Here is a 26,214-nt window from a genome sequence, read left to right as displayed (position 1 = left end):
TAGCAGTGTATTGTATTGTAGCAATGTATCATAGCAGTGTATTGTATTGTATTGTAGCAATGTATCATAGCAGTGTATTGTATTGTAGCAATGTATCATAGCAGTGTATTGTATTGTATTGTAGCAGTGTATCATAGCAGTGTATTGTATTGTATTGTAGCAATGTATCATAGCAGTGTATTGTATTGTATTGTAGCAATGTATCATAGCAGTGTATTGTATTGTAGCAATGTATCATAGCAGTGTATTGTATTGTATTGTAGCAATGTATCATAGCAGTGTATTGTATTGTAGCAGTGTATCATAGCAGTGCATTGTATTGTAGCAGTGTATCATAGCAGTGTATTGTATTGTAGCAGTGTATCATAGCAGTGTATTGTATTGTAGCAATGTATCATAGCAGTGTATTGTATTGTAGCAAAGTATCATAGCAGTGTATTGTATTGTATTGAAGCAATGTATCATAGCAGTGTATTGTATTGTATTGTAGCAATGTATCATAGCAGTGTATTGTATTGAATTGTAGCAATGTATCATAGCAGTGTATTGTATTGTATTGTAGCAATGTATCATAGCAGTGTATTGTATTGAATTGTAGCAATGTATCATAGCAGTGTATTTTATTGTATTGTAGCAATGTATCATAGCAGTGTATTGTATTGTAGCAATGTATCATAGCAGTGTATTGTATTGAATTGTAGCAATGTATCCAACACAGTAGTTTGCCTAGCAATAGCCTGTTGCATCACTTGTTACATAATAGAAAGAACTATAGATCCGGCACTGAATAGTTCAAGCCCTTCACTATTACAGACACATTTGCTTTATTTTGATAAATACGATTTATATCAGATTTCATTCTATAATGACCACGAATCTAAGTGAAAGTATCTTACAATAGTCACCACTCTGTCCCAGATTAGTAAGGCTCGGTTCACACTAGCGCTTGGTCTCAGCTTCGGGATTCCATCTCCCATTCTGCTTGAAAAATTCCTACAAGCAGGCCTTTTCTCTCCGCATTTTTTGGGTGGAAACCCGGCAGACCCAATTATAGTCTATGGGGTCCGAAGGTTTCTGCGGTTACCTGCTTTTTAAGAGGATCGGGTTTCCATTTTTTGGGTTCCCAAGCGGACCCCAAAAACGGAAACCTGAACGCTAGTGTGACTGGTATAGCCCTATTTTTTTTAACTTGGATTCATAACTACATGTTTTTAGACTATCTAGTCAGGTAAGAATTTTTGCTTATTTGAGATTTTTATGGACAACTAACCCTTGTATTATTCACCTTAGATTGGATTTAGAGTAGTTACATATTTGTTATGGCATCCCCTGATGTTTTTTAGGTTCCCAGTTATAACGTCCACCTCATATGTCCAGTGCTAGTGGTCGCACATGCCCAGTAGCTCATTCTCAACTGCTACAATCTCAACACAAGAGCGATGGAGGGGCGATGGAGCAATTCATTCTGCTGTGCAGGAACACAATGAGAGTTGGGCAACTAGAAGAGACTTCTCACCAGCACTGGACAATATAGGTGGACATTCTAAGAAGGAATCTAACGTAAAGCAGGGGGCGCCATAACAAACAAATAACAGTGATTTCTAGGGACATTTTAAAAAATTTAAAAAGCAATATTTAATGGTGAGACCATCCTATTGAAGAATACAATTCTGTTTGTTTGCGTGATCCTTTACACCGGATTTCATTGCTCTTTTTCCTCAGCCCGGCAGGTGGGAATCGGAGTCTTGCAACAGGAACTTGCTAAGGTTCACATCCCGGATTTCTCAGGCTCTACACATACCCATGTGGGAAAAGTCAAATACAGTTTTAACAGGTAAATAGATTTCAGTTTTCTATATGTGTCTTACAGAATGGAAAAATATCCTATATATTGGGCATATACACCACCGTATAGTATTATATGTCACCCATATGTCAGCTTATAATTTATCATACATGTTGTATACTTCCATGATCACGACAATGCCTACAACACTGTCTCTATACTGGTAGCCATTATTAATCTGCCGCCATGCAGTAGGCAATGAGTCTATCATTAACCTGTTGTATTTCAGCATGACTATCCGCAACTTCCAGTTACCCAGCTCGCAGATCAGCCCGGTACCCAGTGTTGGCTTCAAGCTGTCAATCTCCGGAGCTTTCATCGAGATCAATGGAAAATGGCACGTCAAGGCGCTGCACATGTAAGAAACCGAAATTGCAATGTCCTTAATGTTGGAGCTGTATAATAAGCTTCCTCCATCTTGAGAAAATGTACAGTACACCGCCCTAGCTAGCCCTCAAAACTATGGCTGACCCCCAGCACTCCATTTTATAGTTGCCCTATAGATGGTGGCAGGCTGTGTATAGGAAACTATAGTTAAAGCCCCACCCCCACTTCCTCTAATCTGTCTCAGTGCCTCTGCTGCTAGAGACGGATTTCACTGGACGACAGACCGTGGATAACAAGTTAGACAGAAGGGAGACACTTGGTGACCAGGACTTTGGGTTGGGCTAATTTTGGGGCTAAATAAACTAATAAACAATATTTAATAGCCATTACACTGCCCATACAAACAACTGTGACCTCTTAAAAAATGTATGTTCTTATAGAAATCCTATTACAGTTTTTTCAGTAATTTTGGACCATCTTAAACTTGGGCTACAATTTCCAAATTAGTAAATCTGTTTGGCCACGAGAGTCCACGTATCTTTGTTCAGTCCCACCCATGTGGTTTATCTCCGTCATCTGATATGTGTTATGATTTGGCAATTTTACTTATTCTGATATCATTTATTTTTAGGTCCACAAAAGGTGGGTTTGATCTGAAGGTGGAAGGACTTAGCATATCGGTGGGGCTGAAGGTGGGAAGTGACGCAGCGGGAAGACCGGACATTGCCCTCTCTGACTGCAGCAACCACATCTCAGATGTCAAGATCCACGTGTCTGGGAAACTGAGGTACTTTACTATCTTTACCATATTGTAACTGAAATCTAAGGGCTATGAAGTACTTCTGAATATCTGTAGCTCTCACATGCTTAACCTGTTCATTTCTCATGATGCTATTAGGTCCCTGTACACACACAGCATATATAACAAGGGCTGGAATGGAAGAATGTATTTCCTAGACAGCATTAAGATGTTTGTACTTCTTGTTCTTTTGCAGCTGGTTGGTTGACGTCTTCCGTCACAAAGTTGACAGTGCTTTAAGGAAAGCTATAGAGAACCAGGTTAGTAGGATGCGGATTCTTTATGATTCTTCAACTTAACCAGATAATATTTTAAGGTGTTGTATAGTTGTCTCCAGCTTTCTTGGAAGGTGTGGCCCCAGTCTAAGAATAGGTTCACGTTTAGTGGAATTGCTGGGAATTTTCTGCTCCCATTTTTGGGTGGCCAAAAAACTGACATTGGCTACATAATAACTTGTCATGACTGTGCTTCCTCCAGATACAGAGGGAGACAATATTGCAGTTCACCCATTGACAGAGATCAGATCTGAGAGTTGGCTCTTGATATTGGCAATAAAGAGACTTACTTTCTATAGCTCACATTTGGAAAGGGTTTGTGTGACCCAGACACCCCATTAATGTACTATTTACATTTTTTTTACGATCTTAGGCCTGGTTCACATCTGCATTCGGTATTCCGTTCGCAGAGTTCGCTTGGGGACCCCCCCGCCCGAATACCGAACGCATTAAAAAGCGGTTAGCTAAGAAAACAAACTGGACCCTATAGACTATAATGGGGTCCGTGTGGTTTCCGCACGAATCATGTGGAGAAGAAAGTCCTGCAAGCAGTGCTTTTCTCTCCCCATGATTTGTGCGGACACCGAACGGAAAACACATGGACCCCATTATAGTCTATGGGGTCCGTGTGGTTTCTTAGCTAACCACTTTTTAATGCCTTCACTATTCCGTTCAGGGGGTCCTCAAGTGGACTCCCCAAATGGAATACCGAACGCAGAAGTGAACCAGGCCTAAACCAGGCCATGCTCCTCCCAATATCTCCATACACATCCATTCTTGGCTTGTTTCACTGTCATGCCTTCTTACTCAGGAGACAAAAATTTAGAAGTCTTGGCTCTGATCTGTACAGTACGGACATCTTAATAAATAAGGAAAATAGTGTCTTACATAGTTTTGTCTGTTTATCCTATTAGATCTGTCCCGTGGTTGGTAATGCAATTGCAGACAAACTGGAACCGGTACTACAAACTTTACCAGGTAGGCCGACCATTGCATGTGAAGTTGACCATACACATTATTTAAAGGGGTCCTTTACATTTACATTCATGAAGTTGATGGTAAATGAGATATAGTGAGAGATGAAAGGCTACATGAACATGGGAGAAAACAGTATTGATGGCATATGGATGACCTACACAGACCCATATAGTTCAAAGCATAAGCCTGGACTGCAAAATGGACCTGTCCTGAGATTTGCCTCTGGGCTTATGACTCCTTACATGGCCCATGATAATACATGGCTGTGTGTATGGCGCTGTATCCGTATATCATACTGACAAAACACGTGGCTTGTGCATGTTACCTAATATCCTGTAACTACTGTAGTAATTCTTATGGTCTGTGACTACACGGGCAGTGAAATTAGAATTTACTTTTTTTCAGTGACTGCAAAGATTGACAAAGTTGCTGCTATTGACTACTCTCTGACCGGTCCGCCACCGGTGACAGCTGATTGTGTGGATCTACAGCTGAAGGTGAGATCTTCTAGTTATTGCTCCAGAAATTTGCATGAACAATTGAAAGTTATTAAAGACTATAATACTGATGTCCTATCCGTAGGATAATATTGGATCGGTAGGAATCTGGCACATGGGACCCCCACAGATTAGCTGTTCAAAATGGCAGCAGCTCTCATGGTCACATGGCCTTTTTGCATCTCAGTCCATTCAAGATAACGGGGATGAGCTGCAATGCCAAGCACATGCACTATACGATGATCAGCAACATGCGTGATCAAAAGTGAACACGCCACAGTACAAGGACACACTTTAGGAGTCTATCGATGGAGATGACTCAAAGTACTCCATGAGTCTACTTCAACTTTATAAAAAGTTCTGTGCCATTTTGACTTGTAGTAGATCCATGATGTATAGCCAGGTATCATGTATAGTAGTCTTATAACTCTTATTACCCATACTCCGGACTACGATGAGTAATATTTCACCTATGTATGTTTCGTCAGGGAGAATTTTTTGAGATGTCCCATCGCACTCCTCCTCCTTTCTCCGCACCATCTCTGACCTTACCTGTGGACCACAACCTCATGCTCTACTTTGGAGTCTCCGATTATTTGTTCAACACGGCCGGTTTTGTCTACTATTCAGCTGGGAAACTCGTCTTTTTGGTCACTGACAACATGGTATGTAAAGAGTTGCATGAATTTGGATGGAAATTGATGTAGTAAGAGAGATTTGGGGCTGAGGTTTTCTTAGGAAGGGCTTCAGCCTAGGATTGCTTTATTCTGTCTCATCATCCTTAAAGGGCATTCTCATCTAGGATATGCCAACAGCATGGGTCTGATGGTTGAGTCCTTCATTGTGATGGGGAATTACAGGGTATTTCCATCCAAGAAAATGGAGCAGTTGTATAATTGTAATTGGTTTTGTTATTCTTTCTATTCTATTTCTTGTAATACTGTATATTATATATTATATCCTCTCGATAGATCCCAAAGGACTTCAACATTCGACTGAACACTTCTTCATTTGGAGTGCTGATCCCTCAGGTAAAAAAACCCAATAATCGGACATTACTTATTTATTTTATACATATACTCAAGCTAACAATATTTTCATGTAATCTACATTATATCACAGTTATCGAAGATGTACCCGGATATGCTCATGAAACTGCAGATCTCATCGACCTCAGCTCCGGCACTGGACATCAAACCAGGGAATGTAACTATTTCACCAAAACTGGATATTCAGGCCTTTGTCATCTTACCCAATTCCTCCCTGGCACCTGCCTTCCTTCTAAACCTGGTAGGCTATGGTCTGAAATATTACTAGATTAGCTTCATGGGGTGACTACTCTAGTCATACAGTTACTGGGTGGACTTCACATAGAGCTAACCAGGATATATACTCGAGATATTGATGTATGGTTGATAATCCCTTCTATAGACGACCACTGCTGTGGCAAAAGTGTCTGTGAACTCGGGGAGGATTGTTGGGAACTTGGAGCTTAGCAGGTAAGTACATAAGAACACTTTACATGCTTACTCATCAAGGGCAGGTATTTAACAACATTGTGTTGCCTTGATTCATGAGGATCAGTATGGGTAAAAAAAGTGTCCATAACTTAAGCCTTTACAGGTCCTTAATGTCCCCAGATCTGCCATCTTTGTACACTTAGTGGCCCATGTGAAAATTCATCTCATCCAACAAAAACCAAACCCTCATACTGCTTATGGTTTTTAGAGATAAAACTGACTGAAGACTTTACTTTGGGCTTTTACCTTCTTTTGTTTCTAGAGTACTTATGGATCTCAAACACTCTGATGTTGGACCTTTCTCTGTAAGTATTGGGAGCGTGAAGGAGTAATCTGCTTTATAGGAACATTTATGTCTGTTTGTATGGCATATATATATATATATATATATATATATATATATATATATATACAGTCCTATGAAAAAGTTTGGGCACCCCTATTAATCTTAATCATTTTTACTTCTAAATATTTTGGTGTTTGCAGCAGCCATTTCAGTTTGATATATCTAATAACTGATGGACACAGTAATATTTCAGGATTGAAATGAGGTTTATTGTACTAACAGAAAATGTGCAATATGCATTAAACCAAAATTTGACTGGTGCAAAAGTATGGGCACCTCAACAGAAAAGTGACATTAATATTTAGTAGACCCTCCTTTTGCAGAGATAACAGCCTCTAGTCGCTTCCTGTAGCTTTTAATCAGTTCCTGGATCCTGGATGAAGGTATTTTGGACCATTCCTCTTTACAAAACAATTCAAGTTCAGTTAAGTTTGATGGTCGCCGAACATGGACAACCTGCTCTCAAATGATCTGAAAACAAAGATTGTTCAACATAGTTGTTCAGGGTAAGGATACAAAAAGTTGTCTCAGAGATTTAACCTGTCAGTTTCCACTGTGAGGAACATAGTAAGGAAATGGAAGACCACAGGGACAGTTCTTGTTAAGCCCAGAAGTGGCAGGCCAAGAAAAATATCAGAAAGGCAGAGAAGAAGAATGGTGAGAACAGTCAAGGACAATCCACAGACCACCTCCAAAGAGCTGCAGCATCATCTTGCTGCAGATGGTGTCACTGTGCATCAGTCAGCAATACAGCGCACTTTGCACAAGGAGAAGCTGTATGGGAGAGTGATGAGAAAGAAGCCGTTTCTGCAAGCACGCCACAAACAGAGTATCCTGAGGTATGCAAAAGCACATTTGGACAAGCCAGCTTCATTTTGGAAGAAGGTCCTGTGGACTGATGAAACAAAGATTGAGTTGTTTGGTCATACAAAAAGGCGTTATGCATGGTGTCCAAAAAAAACAGCATTCCAAGAAAAACACTTGCTATCCACTGTAAAATTTGGTGGAGGTTCCATCATGCTTTGGGGCTTTATGGCCAATGCCGGCACCGGGAATCTTGTTAAAGTTGAGGGTCGCATGGATTCCACTCAGTATCAGCAGATTCCTGAGAATAATGTTCAAGAATCAGTGACGAAGTTGAAGTTACGCCGGGGATGGATATTTCAGCAAGACAATGATCCAAAACACCGCTCCAAATCCTCAGGCATTCATGCAGAGGAACAATTACAATGTTCTGGAATGGCCATCCCACTCCCCAGACCTGAATATCATTGAATATCTGTGGGATGATTTGATGCTCGGCGACCATCAAACTTAACTGAACTTGTATTGTTTTGTAAAGAGGAATGGTCCAAAATACCTTCATCCAGGATCCAGGAACTGATTAAAAGCTACAGGAAGCGACTAGAGGCAAAAGGAGGATCTACTAAATATTAATGTCACTTTTCTGTTGAGGTGCCCATTAGAGATGAGCGAACAGTGTTCTATCGAACTCATGTTCGATCGGATATTAGGCTGTTCAGCATGTTCGAATCGAATCGAACACCGCGTGGTAAAGTGCGCCATTACTCGATTCCCCTCCCACCTTCCCTGGCGCCTTTTTTGCTCCAATAACAGCACAGGGTAGGTGGGACAGGAACTACGACACCGGTGACGTTGAAAAAAGTAGGCAAAACCCATTGGCTGCCGAAAACATGTGACCTCTAATTTAAAAGAACAGCGACGCCCAGGTTCGCGTCATTCTGAGCTTGCAATTCACCGGGGACGGAGGTTTCCGTCCAGCTAGCTAGGGCTTAGATTCTGGGTATGCAGGGACAGGCTAGGATAGGAAGGAGAAGACAACCAACAGGTCTTATAAGAGCTAAATTCCAGGGAGAAGCTTGTCAGTGTAACGTGGCACTGACGGGCTCAATCGCCGCAACCCAGCTTTCCCAGGATCCTGAATGGAATACACTGTCAGTGTATTCCCGTATACCCGATATATACCCCCGATACCCGTTCCAACGGTGTGCCCCCCCACCATCACCCCAGAAATACCCTGCAAGTCCCCTAGCAATAGGATTGGGGCTATATACACCCACTATTTTTGCTACTGCCATATAGTGCCATTGTCTCACTGGGAATTCAAAGAATATATTGGGCTTACATATAACTTCAATTCCAGGGAGAAGCTTGTCAGTGTAACGTGGCACTGACGGGCTCAATCGCCGCAACCCAGCTTTCCCAGGATCCTGAATGGAACACACTGACAGTGTATTCCCGTATACCCCATATATACACCCCAAATCCCCGTTCCAACGGTGTGCCCCCCCACCTTCACCTCAGAAATACCCTGCAAGTCCCCTAGCAATAGAATTGGGGCTATATACACCCACAATTTTTGCTACTGGTATATAGTGCCATTGTCTGACTGGGAATTCAAAGAATATATTGGGGTGACGTGCACCCACAATTTTTGCTACTGCTATACAGTGCCATTGTCTCACTGGGAATTCAAAGAATATATGGGGGTTATGTGCACCCACAATTTTTAATACTGGTATACAGTGCCATTGTCTGACTGGGAATTCAAAGAATATATGGGGGTTACGTGCACCCACAATTTTTAATACTGGTATACAGTTCCATTGTCTCACTGGGAATTCAAAGAATATATGGGGTTATGTGCACCCACAATTTTTAATACTGGTATACAGTGCCATTGTCTCACTGGGAATTCAAAGAATATATGGGGGTTATGTGCACCCACAATTTTTAATACTGGTATACAGTGCCATTGTCTGACTGGGAATTCAAAGAATATATGGGGGTTACGTGCACCCACAATTTTTGCTACTGCTATACAGTGCCATTGTCTCACTGGGAATTCAAAGAATATATGGGGGTTATGTGCACCCACAATTTTTAATACTGCTATACAGTTCCATTGTCTCACTGGGAATTCAAAGAATATATGGGGTTATGTGCACCCACAATTTTTAATACTGGTATACAGTGCCATTGTCTCACTGGGAATTCAAAGAATATATGGGGGTTATGTGCACCCACAATTTTTAATACTGCTATACAGTTCCATTGTCTCACTGGGAATTCAAAGAATATATGGGGTTATGTGCACCCACAATTTTTAATACTGCTATACAGTGCCATTGTCTCACTGGGAATTCAAAGAATATATTGGGGTTATGTGCACCCACAATTTTTAATACTGGTATACAGTGCCATTGTCTCACTGGGAATTCAAAGAATATATTGGGGTTATGTGCACCCACAATTTTTACTACTGGTATATAGTGCCATTGTCTGACTGGGAATTCAAAGAATATATGGGGGTTATGTGCACCAACAATTTTTAATACTGGTATACAGTGCCATTGTCTGACTGGGAATTCAAAGAATATATGGGGGTTACGTGCACCCACAATTTTTAATACTGCTATACAGTTCCTTTGTCTCACTGGGAATTCAAAGAATATATTGGGGTTATGTGCACCCACAATTTTTAATACTGGTATACAGTGCCATTGTCTGACTGGGAATTCAAAGAATATATGGGGGTTATGTGCACCCACAATTTTTAATACTGGTATACAGTGCCATTGTCTGACTGGGAATTCAAAGAATATATTGGGGTTATGTGCACCCACAATTTTTACTACTGGTATACAGTGCCATTGTCTGACTGGGAATTCAAAGAATATATGGGGGTTATGTGCACCCACAATTTTTACTACTGGTATACAGTGCCATTGTCTGACTGGGAATTCAAAGAATATATGGGGGTTATGTGCACCCACAATTTTTAATACTGGTATACAGTGCCATTGTCTGACTGGGAATTCAAAGAATATATGGGGGTTATGTGCACCCACAATTTTTAATACTGGTATACAGTGCCATTGTCTCACTGGGAATTCAAAGAATATATTGGGGTTATGTGCACCCACAATTTTTACTACTGGTATATAGTGCCATTGTCTGACTGGGAATTCAAAGAATATATGGGGGTTATGTGCACCCACAATTTTTAATACTGGTATACAGTGCCATTGTCTGACTGGGAATTCAAAGAATATATGGGGGTTATGTGCACCCACAATTTTTAATACTGGTATACAGTGCCATTGTCTGACTGGGAATTCAAAGAATATATGGGGGTTATGTGCACCCACAATTTTTAATACTGGTATACAGTGCCATTGTCTGACTGGGAATTCAAAGAATATATTGGGGTTATGTGCACCCACAATTTTTACTACTGGTATACAGTGCCATTGTCTGACTGGGAATTCAAAGAATATATGGGGGTTATGTGCACCCACAATTTTTAATACTGGTATACAGTGCCATTGTCTGACTGGGAATTCAAAGAATATATGGGGGTTATGTGCACCCACAATTTTTAATACTGGTATACAGTGCCATTGTCTGACTGGGAATTCAAAGAATATATTGGGGTTATGTGCACCCACAATTTTTACTACTGGTATACAGTGCCATTGTCTGACTGGGAATTCAAAGAATATATGGGGGTTATGTGCACCCACAATTTTTAATACTGGTATACAGTGCCATTGTCTGACTGGGAATTCAAAGAATATATGGGGGTTATGTGCACCCACAATTTTTACTACTGGTATACAGTGCCATTGTCTGACTGGGAATTCAAAGAATATATTGGGGTGACGTGCACCCACAATTTTTGCTACTGCTATACAGTGCCATTGTCTCACTGGGAATTCAAAGAATATATGGGGGTTATGTGCACCCACAATTTTTAATACTGGTATACAGTGCCATTGTCTGACTGGGAATTCAAAGAATATATTGGGGTTATGTGCACCCACAATTTTTACTACTGGTATACAGTGCCATTGTCTGACTGGGAATTCAAAGAATATATGGGGGTTATGTGCACCCACAATTTTTAATACTGGTATACAGTGCCATTGTCTGACTGGGAATTCAAAGAATATATGGGGGTTATGTGCACCCACAATTTTTACTACTGGTATACAGTGCCATTGTCTGACTGGGAATTCAAAGAATATATTGGGGTGACGTGCACCCACAATTTTTGCTACTGCTATACAGTGCCATTGTCTCACTGGGAATTCAAAGAATATATTGGGGTTATGTGCACCCACAATTTTTACTACTGGTATATAGTGCCATTGTCTGACTGGGAATTCAAAGAATATATGGGGGTTATGTGCACCCACAATTTTTAATACTGGTATACAGTGCCATTGTCTGACTGGGAATTCAAAGAATATATGGGGGTTATGTGCACCCACAATTTTTAATACTGGTATACAGTGCCATTGTCTGACTGGGAATTCAAAGAATATATGGGGGTTATGTGCACCCACAATTTTTAATACTGGTATACAGTGCCATTGTCTGACTGGGAATTCAAAGAATATATTGGGGTTATGTGCACCCACAATTTTTACTACTGGTATACAGTGCCATTGTCTGACTGGGAATTCAAAGAATATATGGGGGTTATGTGCACCCACAATTTTTAATACTGGTATACAGTGCCATTGTCTGACTGGGAATTCAAAGAATATATGGGGGTTATGTGCACCCACAATTTTTAATACTGGTATACAGTGCCATTGTCTGACTGGGAATTCAAAGAATATATTGGGGTTATGTGCACCCACAATTTTTACTACTGGTATACAGTGCCATTGTCTGACTGGGAATTCAAAGAATATATGGGGGTTATGTGCACCCACAATTTTTAATACTGGTATACAGTGCCATTGTCTGACTGGGAATTCAAAGAATATATGGGGGTTATGTGCACCCACAATTTTTACTACTGGTATATAGTGCCATTGTCTGACTGGGAATTCAAAGAATATATGGGGGTTATGTGCACCCACAATTTTTAATACTGGTATACAGTGCCATTGTCTGACTGGGAATTCAAAGAATATATGGGGGTTATGTGCACCCACAATTTTTAATACTGGTATACAGTGCCATTGTCTGACTGGGAATTCAAAGAATATATGGGGGTTATGTGCACCCACAATTTTTAATACTGGTATACAGTGCCATTGTCTGACTGGGAATTCAAAGAATATATTGGGGTTATGTGCACCCACAATTTTTACTACTGGTATATAGTGCCATTGTCTGACTGGGAATTCAAAGAATATATGGGGGTTATGTGCACCCACAATTTTTAATACTGGTATACAGTGCCATTGTCTGACTGGGAATTCAAAGAATATATGGGGGTTACGTGCACCCACAATTTTTAATACTGCTATACAGTTCCATTGTCTCACTGGGAATTCAAAGAATATATGGGGGTTATGTGCACCCACAATTTTTAATACTGGTATACAGTGCCATTGTCTGACTGGGAATTCAAAGAATATATTGGGGTTATGTGCACCCACAATTTTTACTACTGGTATACAGTGCCATTGTCTGACTGGGAATTCAAAGAATATATGGGGGTTACGTGCACCCACAATTTTTAATACTGGTATACAGTGCCATTGTCTGACTGGGAATTCAAAGAATATATGGGGGTTACGTGCACCCACAATTTTTAATACTGCTATACAGTTCCTTTGTCTCACTGGGAATTCAAAGAATATATGGGGGTTATGTGCACCCACAATTTTTAATACTGGTATACAGTGCCATTGTCTCACTGGGAATTCCACAAATAATTTGGGGATTCATTCACCCTACATCTCAGGCTCTTGCCATATTCACCCAGGTTGTCAGTGCTGCACCAGCTCGTTCCCAGACAGCTCGGCCCGAAAAACACGTTACCTATATAGAGGATTTGGACAATGAAGACAACATGCTCTAAATCTAATGTCTGCACCTTCTCCAGAATTAAAATAAAGGCAGCGTTTAACTTTCAAATAGCACTGCACAAAGGAAGAGCTTATCAGCTTGTCTCATGACATGCTACTGAAAAGTTTCATTTGTGTATCTTAATGTAAATATAGTTGTATAAGCTTTTTGGGTTTTAGGCACTGCCAAGTTATTTATTACCACCCGCTCCCTTATAATGATGATGACGCCAAAGTCACTGTGGGTGTTCAGAGCTCACAGCTTTGGGTGACATTTGTCTTGCTCTCTGTCGGTACCAGCTGTCTTTTTGGATACCGTAAAGTTATGTTGACTTTATTAACAGCTATAGAAGCTTTAGCCAGGTTGTGACGGTGTGTAACCCTAACAACACTAAGTGGGATACACATTAATAGTCAGTCTATGTACGCTAAACGTATCACTGAAGTAATTTTTTTTCCCTCTCCCCTAATATAAGAAAGGAACAGACATTAGACCTAGACCGGGGTTCGAGGCTTGAAAAAATCCAGTATTATTTGTTCTTCATGATGTGAAATATGTGTTGAAAAGCAACCCAAGATGAAGTCAGCCATGTGTGCCAGTGTGTTACTTGGCATGCCTTTGCTGGCCCCAACTGTAAGGGTCACTCTCCATTTCCTCCATTTTCCACTCCCCTTCACACCATTTGTGGTGAAGCAATGGGATGCACTGAAGTGCACCCTCTAGCCTCGTGTGGGATAGGGACATCAGATGCCACTCCAACCCCCTCGTCTTCCTCCGCCAGCCAACGGTGCGAAGATGAGAGGAGTGTGCTCTGAATGTTTTCTGCCTAGCAGAGGCTAGTTCTCACTTACGAAAATGGCCCCACTTTGACCTGTATATCAGGCACAATGGTGTAGGTTTCAAAGAAACATGGCACCAACAAGTTGGAAAACGTGGGCCATGCGTGGACCGTGTTTGAGTCTGGCAAGCTCCAGATCTGCTACCAGGTTCCAGCCATTATCACAGGCGCAAAAATGCCAGGCCCCAGGTGTAGCAGGGAAAAAAAAATGCCATCTCAGCCAGGATGGCATCCCTGACCTCGGAGGCACTGTGCTGTCTGTCCCCCAAGCTGATCAGTTTCAGCACGGCCTACTGACATCTCCCCATGCCAGTGTTACAGTGTTTTCCGCTAGTAGCTGGGGTGGAGGTTGCAGCTTCGTAGGGTTTCAGTCTACTCCTGCCATGAATTTTGGCCTGGGAGAGGAGATAGGCCACCCCAGTTTGCACCCGGGGAACAGACTCCACCACATTCACCCTGCCTGTCATTAAAGATAAGCACTGCAGCATCCCTGACCACAGGCGCTTGTCCATGTGTCGGTGGTCAAGTGGACCTTGCAGGAAAGCGCAGAGCTCTGGGCCCGACTGATGTTTTGGGACACATGCAGGCGCAAGGCAGAGACAGCACACCGAGAGAAGTAGTAACGGCTAGGCCCAGCATAGGGAGGTGCCCCAGCTGCCGTCTGCTGACGGAAGGCCTGGGTCTCCAGAAGCATAAACAAACACCAACATCTCCAGGGCCAGCAGTTTATCGATGAGGCTGTTACAGGCTTGGGCATGGGGGTGGGTTGTATTGTACTTCTGCCTGCAATGAAAAGCTTGGGAAATGTGGAGTGGCTGGGAAGAGGCGCATGATGGTGCAGGCCAAAAGGGCGCATGAGGGTGAACTCCCCAATGTGTCAGAGATAGGTGTGTAGGTGTCCTTGCATCATATACTTGCACCATATTTGGCTTTGGAAGTTAATTTTGTGCCAAAAAGTGGTTAAGACAGCGATCCCTCAGCTACTCCCGTTACACTGTCTATTGAAGTTACCATCTGTGGAAGTGGACCACCATTTCTAAGATCCCAAAGGAAGCAGGCAAGAGATGTGCAGTTCAGAAAAAAAGATGAGAAAATAAGTTTAGGCTGTAGAGCACAGAGGGATCGGAGAGGACAGAGCTGGTGTCGGCCAGGTATTCCCACAACATGCGCCTATACTTGTCCCTCCTGGTGACACTAGGCCCCTGAGTGGCAGTAATTTGTCCAGGGGGGCCATTAACGTGTTCCAGACCTAGGAATAAGTCTTCCAACAGGGTAGAGTTTTGCATGCCTTTGCTTCTACCCACTGTTTTTGCTGCTTAGCTTCCCTCCACATCTACTCTGCTTTCACCCCTAAACATCACCCCAGTTTATGCCTTTGCTTCTACCCAGGTTTTTTGTTGATTTAGCTTCCCTCTACATCTACACTGCTTTAGCCCCTAGACATCACCCCTGTCCATGTGGGGTCGGTGGCCTCGTCATCCACCAACTCCTCTTCCAATTGCGCACTGCCCCCTTACTGCAAACCGCACATGACCACAGCTTGCCTTGATGGCAACTGTGTCTCATGATCCCCACTTAGGTCCAGACAAGTCGGTGGCGGGTCCAAAACCCCAAAATTGGAAGGAAATGGCAGATGCTGCAGTATTTCTAACACCTGTTCCTGGTGCTCGGGCCTGGTCTGTGTTGTACCCTGCACCCTGCTTAACGCATCTGCCATATCCGAAGTTGTGCTGAGCGCATGCTAATGTTTCGTGTCCAGTGCAATGGATGGGATGGGATTTCACATAAGTCTGCCACCCATGGCCACTCATGGTTGAGCAACTGAGGGAGTTGACTTTGACGAACCCGAGGGTTTTGGAGTTGGAACTACATCAAAGGTCTGTGCTGCTCACACACTCTGCTCAACACATGATATGTTTAGTGCCAGCAGTGTGGAGACGTCGCACAACAGCCGTTGTTCCAGCAGGTACAGGCGTTGTAGGAGTGCATAGAGGCTAGCAGCGGCAACTATACACTTTAAAAACTATCCGCACAAGCGCCACACTTTCACCAGTAGCTCAGGAACATTGGGGTACCTTTTTCAAAAGATTAGCAGCAATGAGTTAAAAACGTGGCCCAGGCATGGAATATGTTGCAGGCTGCCAAGCTACAGAGCCAATCCCAGGTTACGGCCATTATCACACATGACAACATGCCTGGGCCCAGGTGCAGTGGCAAAAACCACATTGCCGTCTCATCGAGGATGGCATGACTCACTTTGTAGGCAGTGTGCTGTCTGGCCCCCAAGCTGATGAGCTTCAGCACGGCCCGCTGACGTCTCCCCACACCAGTGTTGCAGCGTTTCCAGCTCGTAGCTGGGGTCAATTTAACAGCGGAGGAGGGTGGTGTTTCAGCCCTCCTCCCAGGAATGTTGTGTGGGGAGACAAGTCAGGCCACCACATTTTGCGACCCGGTCCACGCCTCAACTACATTCAACCACTGTGCCCAAATTGAAAGGTAGCGTCCCTGTCCGCATGCACTTGTCCATTCGTAACTGGTCACATGGAACTTTAGGGCTAAGCGCTGAATTTAGGGACCGCCTCATGTTTGGGGGAAAGTGCTGGTGTGGACGGCACAGTGCGGTGGCGCAGTAGACACTCTGCCCAAAAAGGGCAGAGTGTCCCCCAGCCGGGATTCCAACATCTCCTGGGCCAGATTTCTTGAGATGAGGCCGTTGAAGCCTTGGGCATGTGGGTGGGTTGCGCTGTACTTTAGCATGAAATGAAAGGCTTGGGAGATGGGGAGTTGCTGGGAAGAGGCGCATGATGGCGCGGGCAAAAGGAGAAATGGCAGGAAAAGGTGAGGATAAGGGTGAACTCCCCAAAGTGTCAGAGGCAGATGTGGAGGTGTCCTGGCTCCTGGTCTGGACTGCAGCGCCAGCCCTGTCAACAGTGGAAGAGGCAGTGGCCGCCAGGCCAAACGACGATTATCCTGCGCTTGCTCTCACCCACTGAGCCCAGAGCTTGCCTTCCAAATGATGGCACCCGCAAGAGGTGGTGAGATTCCTCTCCGCAGATCTCCAAACCATCTTGGACTTGCAAATTGCACTAAATTTGTCATGTAACTGACATGTATATGATGAGTCTATCCATTGTCTGTTCATTTTGGTGAAAGTCAGCCTGTCAGCTGACAGACAGCTGTGCTTGTCAGTGATGATGTCACCGGCTGCTTGTACCCCCAGTTTTTGCTGCTTAGCTTGCCTCCACATCCACACTGCTTTTGCCCCTACACATCACCCCTATCCATGCCTGTGCCTCTAGCCATAAGTCTGCCACCCATGGAAACTCATGGTGCAGAAAGTGAGGGAGCTGACTCTGAGGAACCCTTGGGTTTTGTAGCTGGTACTCCATCAAAGGTCTCTGCTGCTCACACACCCTGCTGAACATACGGTATCTAGGGTTAGAGCGTGTGGTGACCTCGCACAACAGTAGGTGCTTCAGGCAGATGTAGGCCTTGCTGGAGTATATTGCGGCTAGCTCCAGGTACTGTAGACTTGGGAAAGTGGGTGTCCAAGTGCCGCACTTTCACCCTTAGCTCAGCTAATTTGGGGTATGTTTTTAAAAATCATTGCACCACTACATTGAACATGTGGGCCAGGCATGGAACGTGTTGGAGGCTGGCAAGCTCCAGAGCCCTCCAACAAGCTAAAAAACCTGGCCCCAGGGGCAGCGGGGATAAACAAATTGCCATCTCATCCAGGATGGCATCCCTGACCTCAGAGGCAGTGTGCTGTCCGTCTCCCAAGCTGATGAGCTTCAGCCCAGCCTGCTGACGTCTCCCCACACCAGTGTTGCAGCGTTTTCAGCTCGTAGCTGGGGTAAATCTAACAGCGGAGGAGGAGGAGGGTGGTGTTTCAGCCCTCCTCCCAGGAATGTTTTGTGGGGAAACAAGTCAGGAAAATTCTTGAAACGGGAGAGTTTTGCATCTTTGCCCTTGCTGCCTATGGACATCCCTTTGCCTCTAGCCACCATTTTCCCTGCTTTGCTTGCCTCCACATCCACACTGCTTTTGCCCCTAGACATCACCCCAGTCCATGCCTTAGCTTGTACCCCCAGTTTTTCCTGCTTAGCTTGCCTCCACATCCACACTGCTTTTGCCCCTAGACATCACCCCAGTCCATGCCTTAGCTTGTATCCCCAGTTTTTCCTGCTTAGCTTGCCTCCACATCCACACTGCTTTTGCCCCTAGACATCACCCCAGTCCATGCCTTAGCTTGTACCCCCAGTTTTTCCTGCTTAGCTTGCCTCCACATCCACACTGCTTTTGCCCCTAGACATCATCCCTATCCATGCCTCTTCCCCTAGCCATAACTCTGCCACCCCTGGAAACTCATGGTGCAGAAACTTTGGTTGCTGACTTTGAGGAACCCTTGGGTTTTGTAGATGGAACTCCATCAAAGGTCTGTGCAGCTCACACACCCTGCTCAAGATATGGTATTGTAGGGTTTCAGCGTGTGTGAATGACGGACAACAGCCTGTGTTTGGACAGATGTAGGCCTTGCTAGAGTGTTTTTAGGCTAGCAGCGACTCCTGTGCACTTGCAAAAGTGGGCGCACAAGCGCCGCATTTTCAACAGTAGCTTCGGTACATTTGGGTATGTTTTTAAAAAACTTTGCACCACTAGGTTAGACGTGGGCCAAACATGGAACGTGTTGGAGGCTGGCAAGCTCCAGAGCCGCTACCAGGTTCCAGCCATTATCACAGGCGTAAAAATGCCAGGCCCCAGGTGTAGCAGGGAAAAAAAAATGCCATCTCAGCCAGGATGGCATCCCTGACCTCGGAGGCACTGTGCTGTCTGTCCCCCAAGCTGATGAGCTTCAGCACCGCCTGCTGACGTCTCCCCACACCAGTGTTTTAGCGTTTGCCGCTAGTAGCTGTGGTGGAGGTTGCAGCGTCGTAGGGTTTCAGTCTACTCCTGCCATGAATTTTGGCCTGGGAGAGGAGATAGGCCACCCCAGTTTGCACCCGGGGAACAGACTCCACCACATTCACCCTGCCTGTCATTAAAGATAAGCACTGCAGCATCCCTGACCACAGGCGCTTGTCCAAGTGTCGGTGGTCAAGTGGACCTTGCAGCAAAGCGCGGAACTAAGGGCCCACCTGATGTTGAGTGACACGTGCTGGTGCAAGGCGGGGACGCCACACCGGGAGAAGTTGAGACGGCTAGGGACGGCATAGTGAGGTGCCACAGTTGCCATCAGGTCCGGGAAGGCGGGAGTTTCAACAAGCCGGAACGCCAACCTCTCCTGGGCCAGCAGTTTAGCGATGTTGGCGTTCTAGGCTTGCGTGGGTGGGTGGTTAGCGGTGTATTTCTGCCGGCGCTCCAATGTCTGAGAGATGGTGGGTTGTTGTAAAGAAGCGCCTGATGGTGCCTTTGATGGTGCAGGAGAAGGAGATAAGACAGAAACAGGGGAGGATGAGGGAGAAGTCAACAAAGTGGCGGAGGCAGATGAAGTGATGTCCTGGCTCGTCCTCTGGAGTGCATCGCCAGCACTGTGAGCAGAGGCAGTGGCATGAACGGCGGGCGACGTTTGTCCTGCCGTTGCTGCCTGCCACTGATTCCATTGCTTGGATTCCAAATGACGGTGCATTGAAGTGGTGGACAGGTTGCTCTTCTCAGGGCCCCTACTCGATTTCGAGAGGCAAATTGTGTAGACGACACTATATCTGTCCTCGGCGCATTCCTTGAAAAAACTCTACACCTTCAAGAAACGTGCCCTCGATGGGGGAGTTTTTCTGGGCTGGGTACAAAAGGGAACATCTTCGGACATTCCGGGTCTGGCCTGGCTTCGGCAAAGCAGCTGACCTCTGCCTCTGGACATGTCTCTGCCTCTAGCTACCCTTTTTGGTGCTGCACCTGCCTCAACATCCACACTACTTTCCCAGCTTGACATCTGCCTTGTCCAGGTGGGGTCGGTGTCCTCGTCGTCCACCACCTCCTCTTCCAACTCCTGTCTCGCCTCCTCCTCCTGCACAATGCGCATGTCAACTGGCTGCCCTGACAGCAACTGCGTCTCATCGTCGTCGATGAGGGTGGGTTGCTGGTCATCCGCCACCAAATCGACCGGAGATGGAATGGAGGAGACTCTAGTGTTTGAGCATCTGGACACAGATACTCGTCTGTTAGGTCCGTGGAATCGCGAAATGGAGGGGCAGGTTGCGGTACAGTCAAAGGAAGGGAGAACAGCTCTGGGGAGCAGGGACAGTTGGGGTTATTGTTCTGGGAAGATTGGGAATTTTGGGTGGAAGGAGGACAAGACTGTTGGGTAAGAGGAGGTAGAGGCTGACTGGCTGGTGGACAATGTGCTTTAAGCGTTATCCGACAGCCATTGCAAGACCTGTTCCTGGTTCTCGGGCCTACTAATCTTTGTACCATTCAGCCTAGTTAATGTGGAACTTTTGTGCAAAGCGCAGAACTTAGGGCCCGCCTGATGTTAAGGGACACACGCTGGTACAAGGCTCAACTCACCCTAAGTGCCAAAAACACTGCTGGTGCAAGGCTCTACTCATGCCAAGGGCCTCAATCTCTGCTGGTAGCTCAGCTTAAGGTCATGTAACTTTGTTTGGAAGGGCTCATGTTAAGGGCTAGAAAAGTGAATTTTGGAAGGTCTTACCACATCACACACACACACACACACACACACACACACACACACACTCAAAATGACAGTTAAGGGTGAGGGCTTTTGGAATTCCCATTGCCTATTCCATTTGTGGTTGTCATGGGGAACGTGATTTAAAGGGGTGGTTGTTACTGTTTGTTGAGCTTAAATTGGGGTTTGTGTCCATCCATTTGGGGAGTAAAGAAGGTTTCCAGGTATTTTCCCACTTTGATAGAGGTTTTTTTGAATGTGGAAAGTGTGTAGTTGTTAGGCAGTGATGTTGGGGTAATAGAGGGTCTTTGGTGTGTTAGATGCCCCCAGGCATGCTTCCCCTGCTGTCCCAGTGTCATTCCAGAGGTGTTGGCATCATTTCCTGGGGTGTCATAGTGGACTTGGTGACCCTCCAGACACGGATTTGGGTTTCCACCTTAACGAGTATCTGTTCCCCATAGACTATAATGGGGTTCGAAACCCGTTCGAACACACGAACATTGAGCGGCTGTTCGAATCGAATTTCGAACCTCGAACATTTTAGTGTTCGCTCATCTCTAGTGCCCATACTTTTGCACCGGTCAAATTTTGGTTTAATGCATATGGCACATTTTCTGTTAGTACAATAAACCTCATTTCAATCCAGAAATATTACTGTGTCCATCAGTTATTAGTAGAGATGAGCGAACACTAAAATGTTCGAGGTTCGAAATTCGATTCGAACAGCCGCTCACTGTTCGAGTGTTCGAATGGGTTTCGAACCCCATTATAGTCTATGGGGAACATAAACTCGTTAAGGGGGAAACCCAAATTCGTGTCTGGAGGGTCACCAAGTCCACTATGACACCCCAGGAAATGATACCAACACCCTGGAATGACACTGGGACAGCAGGGGAAGCATGTCTGGGGGCATAAAAGTCACTTTATTTCATGGAAATCCCTGTCAGTTTGCGATTTTCGCAAGCTAACTTTTCCCCATAGAAATGCATTGGCCAGTGCTGATTGGCCAGAGTACGGAACTCGACCAATCAGCGCTGGCTCTGCTGGAGGAGGCGGAGTCTAAGATCGCTCCACACCAGTCTCCATTCAGGTCCGACCTCCTCCGGCAGAGCCAGCGCTGATTGGCCGAAGGCTGGCCAATGCATTCCTATGCGAATGCAGACTTAGCAGTGCTGAGTCAGTTTTGCTCAACTACACATCTGATGCACACTCGGCACTGCTACATCAGATGTAGCAATCTGATGTAGCAGAGCCGAGGGTGCACTAGAACCCCTGTGCAAACTCAGTTCACGCTAATAGAATGCATTGGCCAGCGCTGATTGGCCAATGCATTCTATTAGCCCGATGAAGTAGAGCTGAATGTGTGTGCTAAGCACACACATTCAGCACTGCTTCATCAAGCCAATACAATGCATTAGCCAGTGCTGATTGGCCAGAGTACGGAATTCGGCCAATCAGCGCTGGCCAATGCATTCTATTAGCCCGATGAAGTAGAGCTGAATGTGTGTGCTAAGCACACACATTCAGCACTGCTTCATCAAGCCAATACAATGCATTAGCCAGTGCTGATTGGCCAGAGTACGGAATTCGGCCAATCAGCGCTGGCTCTGCTGGAGGAGGCGGAGTCTAAGGTCGGACCTGAATGGAGACTGGTGTGGAGCGATCTTAGACTCCGCCTCCTCCAGCAGAGCCAGCGCTGATTGGCCGAATTCCGTACTCTGGCCAATCAGCACTGGCTAATGCATTGTATTGGCGTGATGAAGCAGTGCTGAATGTGTGTGCTTAGCACACACATTCAGCTCTACTTCATCGGGCTAATAGAATGCATTGGCCAGCGCTGATTGGCCGAATTCCGTACTCTGGCCAATCAGTGCTGGCCAATGCATTCTATTAGCTTGATGAAGCAGAGTGTGCACAAGGGTTCAAGCGCACCCTCGGCTCTGATGTAGCAGAGCCGAGGCTGCACAAGGGTTCAAGCGCACCCTCGGCTCTGATGTAGGAGAGCCGAGGGTGCACTTGAACCCTTGTGCAGCCTCGGCTCTGCTACATCAGAGCCGAGGGTGCGCTTGAACCCTTGTGCACACTCTGCTTCATCAAGCTAATAGAATGCATTGGCCAGCGCTGATTGGCCAATGTATTCTATTAGCCTGATGAAGTAGAGCTGAATGTGTGTGCTAAGCACACACATTCAGCTCTACTTCATCGGGCTAATAGAATGCATTGGCCAGCGCTGATTGGCCGAATTCCGTACTCTGGCCAATCAGTGCTGGCCAATGCATTCTATTAGCTTGATGAAGCAGAGTGTGCACAAGGGTTCAAGCGCACCCTCGGCTCTGATGTAGCAGAGCCGAGGCTGCACAAGGGTTCAAGCGCACCCTCGGCTCTGATGTAGGAGAGCCGAGGGTGCACTTGAACCCTTGTGCAGCCTCGGCTCTGCTACATCAGAGCCGAGGGTGCGCTTGAACCCTTGTGCACACTCTGCTTCATCAAGCTAATAGAATGCATTGGCCAGCGCTGATTGGCCAATGTATTCTATTAGCCTGATGAAGTAGAGCTGAATGTGTGTGCTAAGCACACACATTCAGCTCTACTTCATCGGGCTAATAGAATGCATTGGCCAGCGCTGATTGGCCAGAGTACGGAACTCGACCAATCAGCGCTGGCTCTGCTGGAGGAGGCGGAGTCTAAGATCGCTCCACACCAGTCTCCATTCAGGTCCGACCTTAGACTCCGCCTCCTCCAGCAGAGCCAGCGCTGATTGGCCGAATTCCGTACTCTGGCCAATCAGCACTGGCTAATGCATTGTATTGGCGTGATGAAGCAGTGCTGAATGTGTGTGCTTAGCACACACATTCAGCTCTACTTCATCGGGCTAATAGAATGCATTGGCCAATCAGCGCTGGCCAATGCATTCTATTAGCGTGAACTGAGTTTGCACAGGGGTTCTAGTGCACCCTCGGCTCTGCTACATCAGATTGCTACATCTGATGTAGCAGTGCCGAGTGTGCATCAGATGTGTAGTTGAGCAAAACTGACTCAGCACTGCTAAGTCTCTGCATTCGCATAGGAATGCATTGGCCAGCCTTCGGCCAATCAGCGCTGGCTCTGCCGGAGGAGGCGGAGTCTAAGGTCGGACCTGAATGGAGACTGGTGTGGAGCGATCTTAGACTCCGCCTCCTCCAGCAGAGCCAGCGCTGATTGGTCGAGTTCCGTACTCTGGCCAATCAGCGCTGGCCAATGCATTCTATTAGCCCGATGAAGTAGAGCTGAATGTGTGTGCTTAGCACACACATTCAGCTCTACTTCATCAGGCTAATAGAATACATTGGCCAATCAGCGCTGGCCAATGCATTCTATTAGCTTGATGAAGCAGAGTGTGCACAAGGGTTCAAGCGCACCCTCGGCTCTGATGTAGCAGAGCTGAGGGTGCACAAGGGTTCAAGTGCACCCTCGGCTCTCCTACATCAGAGCCGAGGGTGCGCTTGAACCCTTGTGCAGCCTCGGCTCTGCTACATCAGAGCCGAGGGTGCGCTTGAACCCTTGTGCACACTCTGCTTCATCAAGCTAATAGAATGCATTGGCCAGCACTGATTGGCCAGAGTACGGAATTCGGCCAATCAGCGCTGGCCAATGCATCCCTATGGGAAAAAGTTTATCTCACAAAAATCACAATTACACACCCGATAGAGCCCCAAAAAGTTATTTTTAATAACATTCCCCCCTAAATAAAGGTTATCCCTAGCTATCCCTGCCTGTACAGCTATCCCTGTCTCATAGTCACAAAGTTCACATTCTCATATGACCCGGATTTGAAATCCACTATTCGTCTAAAATGGAGGTCACCTGATTTCGGCAGCCAATGACTTTTTCCAATTTTTTTCAATGCCCCCAGTGTCGTAGTTCCTGTCCCACCTCCCCTGCGCTGTTATTGGTGCAAAAAAGGCGCCAGGGAAGGTGGGAGGGGAATCGAATTTTGGCGCACTTTACCACGTGGTGTTCGATTCGATTCGAACATGGCGAACACCCTGATATCCGATCGAACATGTGTTCGATAGAACACTGTTCGCTCATCTCTAGTTATTAGATATATCAAACTGAAATGGCTGTTGCAAACACCAAAATATTTAGAACTAAAAATGATTAAGATTAATAGGGGTGCCCAAACTTTTTCATAGGACTGTATATATATATATATATATATATATATATATATATATATATATATATATGTTAACCTATAAAAGAGAACACTTACCAAGTGATTTTCTGCATATGATAGAAGGTAAAAAGCTCAGCCTTGACCCCAATATATAGATTTATGTGATCTGGTGCTAGATTTCTGATTTAAAATCACATTAAATCTTAACAGGACTCCTAGGAGAGACAGTGAGAGTCCTGCTGACCCCACCCCCACACACAGGCTGACAGCCTTCTATATGCACACTGATACAGGGAGAGCTGTCAATCATTCTGTGTGAGTGGGATCAGGACTCTTACTGTCTCCCCTAGGAGTCCTGCCAGGATTGTAGTAGGGAAATCCTACTACAAATCATATAAACCTGTATATCACAGAGCTCAGTATATCTGCAGCTATTATATTCTGCTCTCACACATGGCTGCTTATATTAAATAAAACTATAATCTAGGGACCACACTGATATATATAGACTTTAAAGGAACATTACCATTTGGGATATATATAACATATGCACGGGATATCTCAGTGGAAATGTCCCACCTCTAGAAAACTGAATCTATCTCAGTCTCTCTCTCGCAGAGGTTATATTATATAGGTTAACCATATACAGTATGTGAATCAGATGTATGAACGTATAATACTAAACCCACTGACTGATGATTTATAACTATCTAACTACTATATTGTAGGTGGCCATACTGAATGCAGCGGTGAACTATTACTTATCACATGTATTACTGCCTCAGGTTAACCGTAAGTAGATTACTTCTTGAAGATTGCGCATGCTACTCCTTATCCATTTCCCTACTGTATTTCCTTGCGTCTTAAATTGATTTTCCTTAGACTAAGCTGTTAATATCAGGTTAGCATGGGTTGGACTCCCTACTAAATTAAAGGTACAGCATCGGTCCAGCGAGCACCGCGCCACCTTCATTCTTTATCAGACACGGCTTTGTACATTTTGAAGTTAAGCAGGTCACTCCTGCAATTTTGTTCCCTTCTAAAGGATCCTGCAGGTAAAAATAAAGTTTACCAGTACATTCCCCATCACTAATGTATAACCAGGTCTCCCAGAGTCTCGAGAGGAGGGGAGACTTCTCGTTCCTCTGTCTCCCCTGCTGACAC

General features: G+C 45.1%; 2 protein-coding genes across 2 annotated transcripts in view; both read left to right on the top strand.

Moving 5' to 3' along the window:
* RPRD1B (regulation of nuclear pre-mRNA domain containing 1B) overlaps positions 1-26,214 on the top strand; it is a 382,003-nt gene that overhangs the window by 306,206 nt on the left and 49,583 nt on the right. The gene's annotated exons all lie outside the window — the stretch shown is intronic.
* Positions 1-26,214, top strand: part of LOC142209736 (bactericidal permeability-increasing protein-like) — a 33,655-nt gene that overhangs the window by 5,044 nt on the left and 2,397 nt on the right. Inside the window, exons 2-13 of the mRNA XM_075278777.1 lie at positions 1,723-1,834; positions 2,076-2,204; positions 2,805-2,960; positions 3,169-3,232; positions 4,162-4,225; positions 4,631-4,722; positions 5,211-5,387; positions 5,694-5,753; positions 5,845-6,012; positions 6,154-6,221; positions 6,505-6,547; positions 25,779-25,842. Coding sequence (XP_075134878.1) covers positions 1,723-1,834; positions 2,076-2,204; positions 2,805-2,960; positions 3,169-3,232; positions 4,162-4,225; positions 4,631-4,722; positions 5,211-5,387; positions 5,694-5,753; positions 5,845-6,012; positions 6,154-6,221; positions 6,505-6,547; positions 25,779-25,842 — 1,197 coding nt within the window. The remainder of the gene's footprint in view (positions 1-1,722; positions 1,835-2,075; positions 2,205-2,804; positions 2,961-3,168; positions 3,233-4,161; positions 4,226-4,630; positions 4,723-5,210; positions 5,388-5,693; positions 5,754-5,844; positions 6,013-6,153; positions 6,222-6,504; positions 6,548-25,778; positions 25,843-26,214) is intronic.

The sequence above is a fragment of the Leptodactylus fuscus genome, chromosome 6, assembly GCF_031893055.1.
Source record: "Leptodactylus fuscus isolate aLepFus1 chromosome 6, aLepFus1.hap2, whole genome shotgun sequence".
NCBI classification, from domain to species: Eukaryota; Metazoa; Chordata; class Amphibia; order Anura; family Leptodactylidae; genus Leptodactylus; species Leptodactylus fuscus.
The sequence above is the reverse complement of the archived record's forward strand: the minus strand, read 5'-3'. Positions and strand labels throughout refer to the sequence as shown.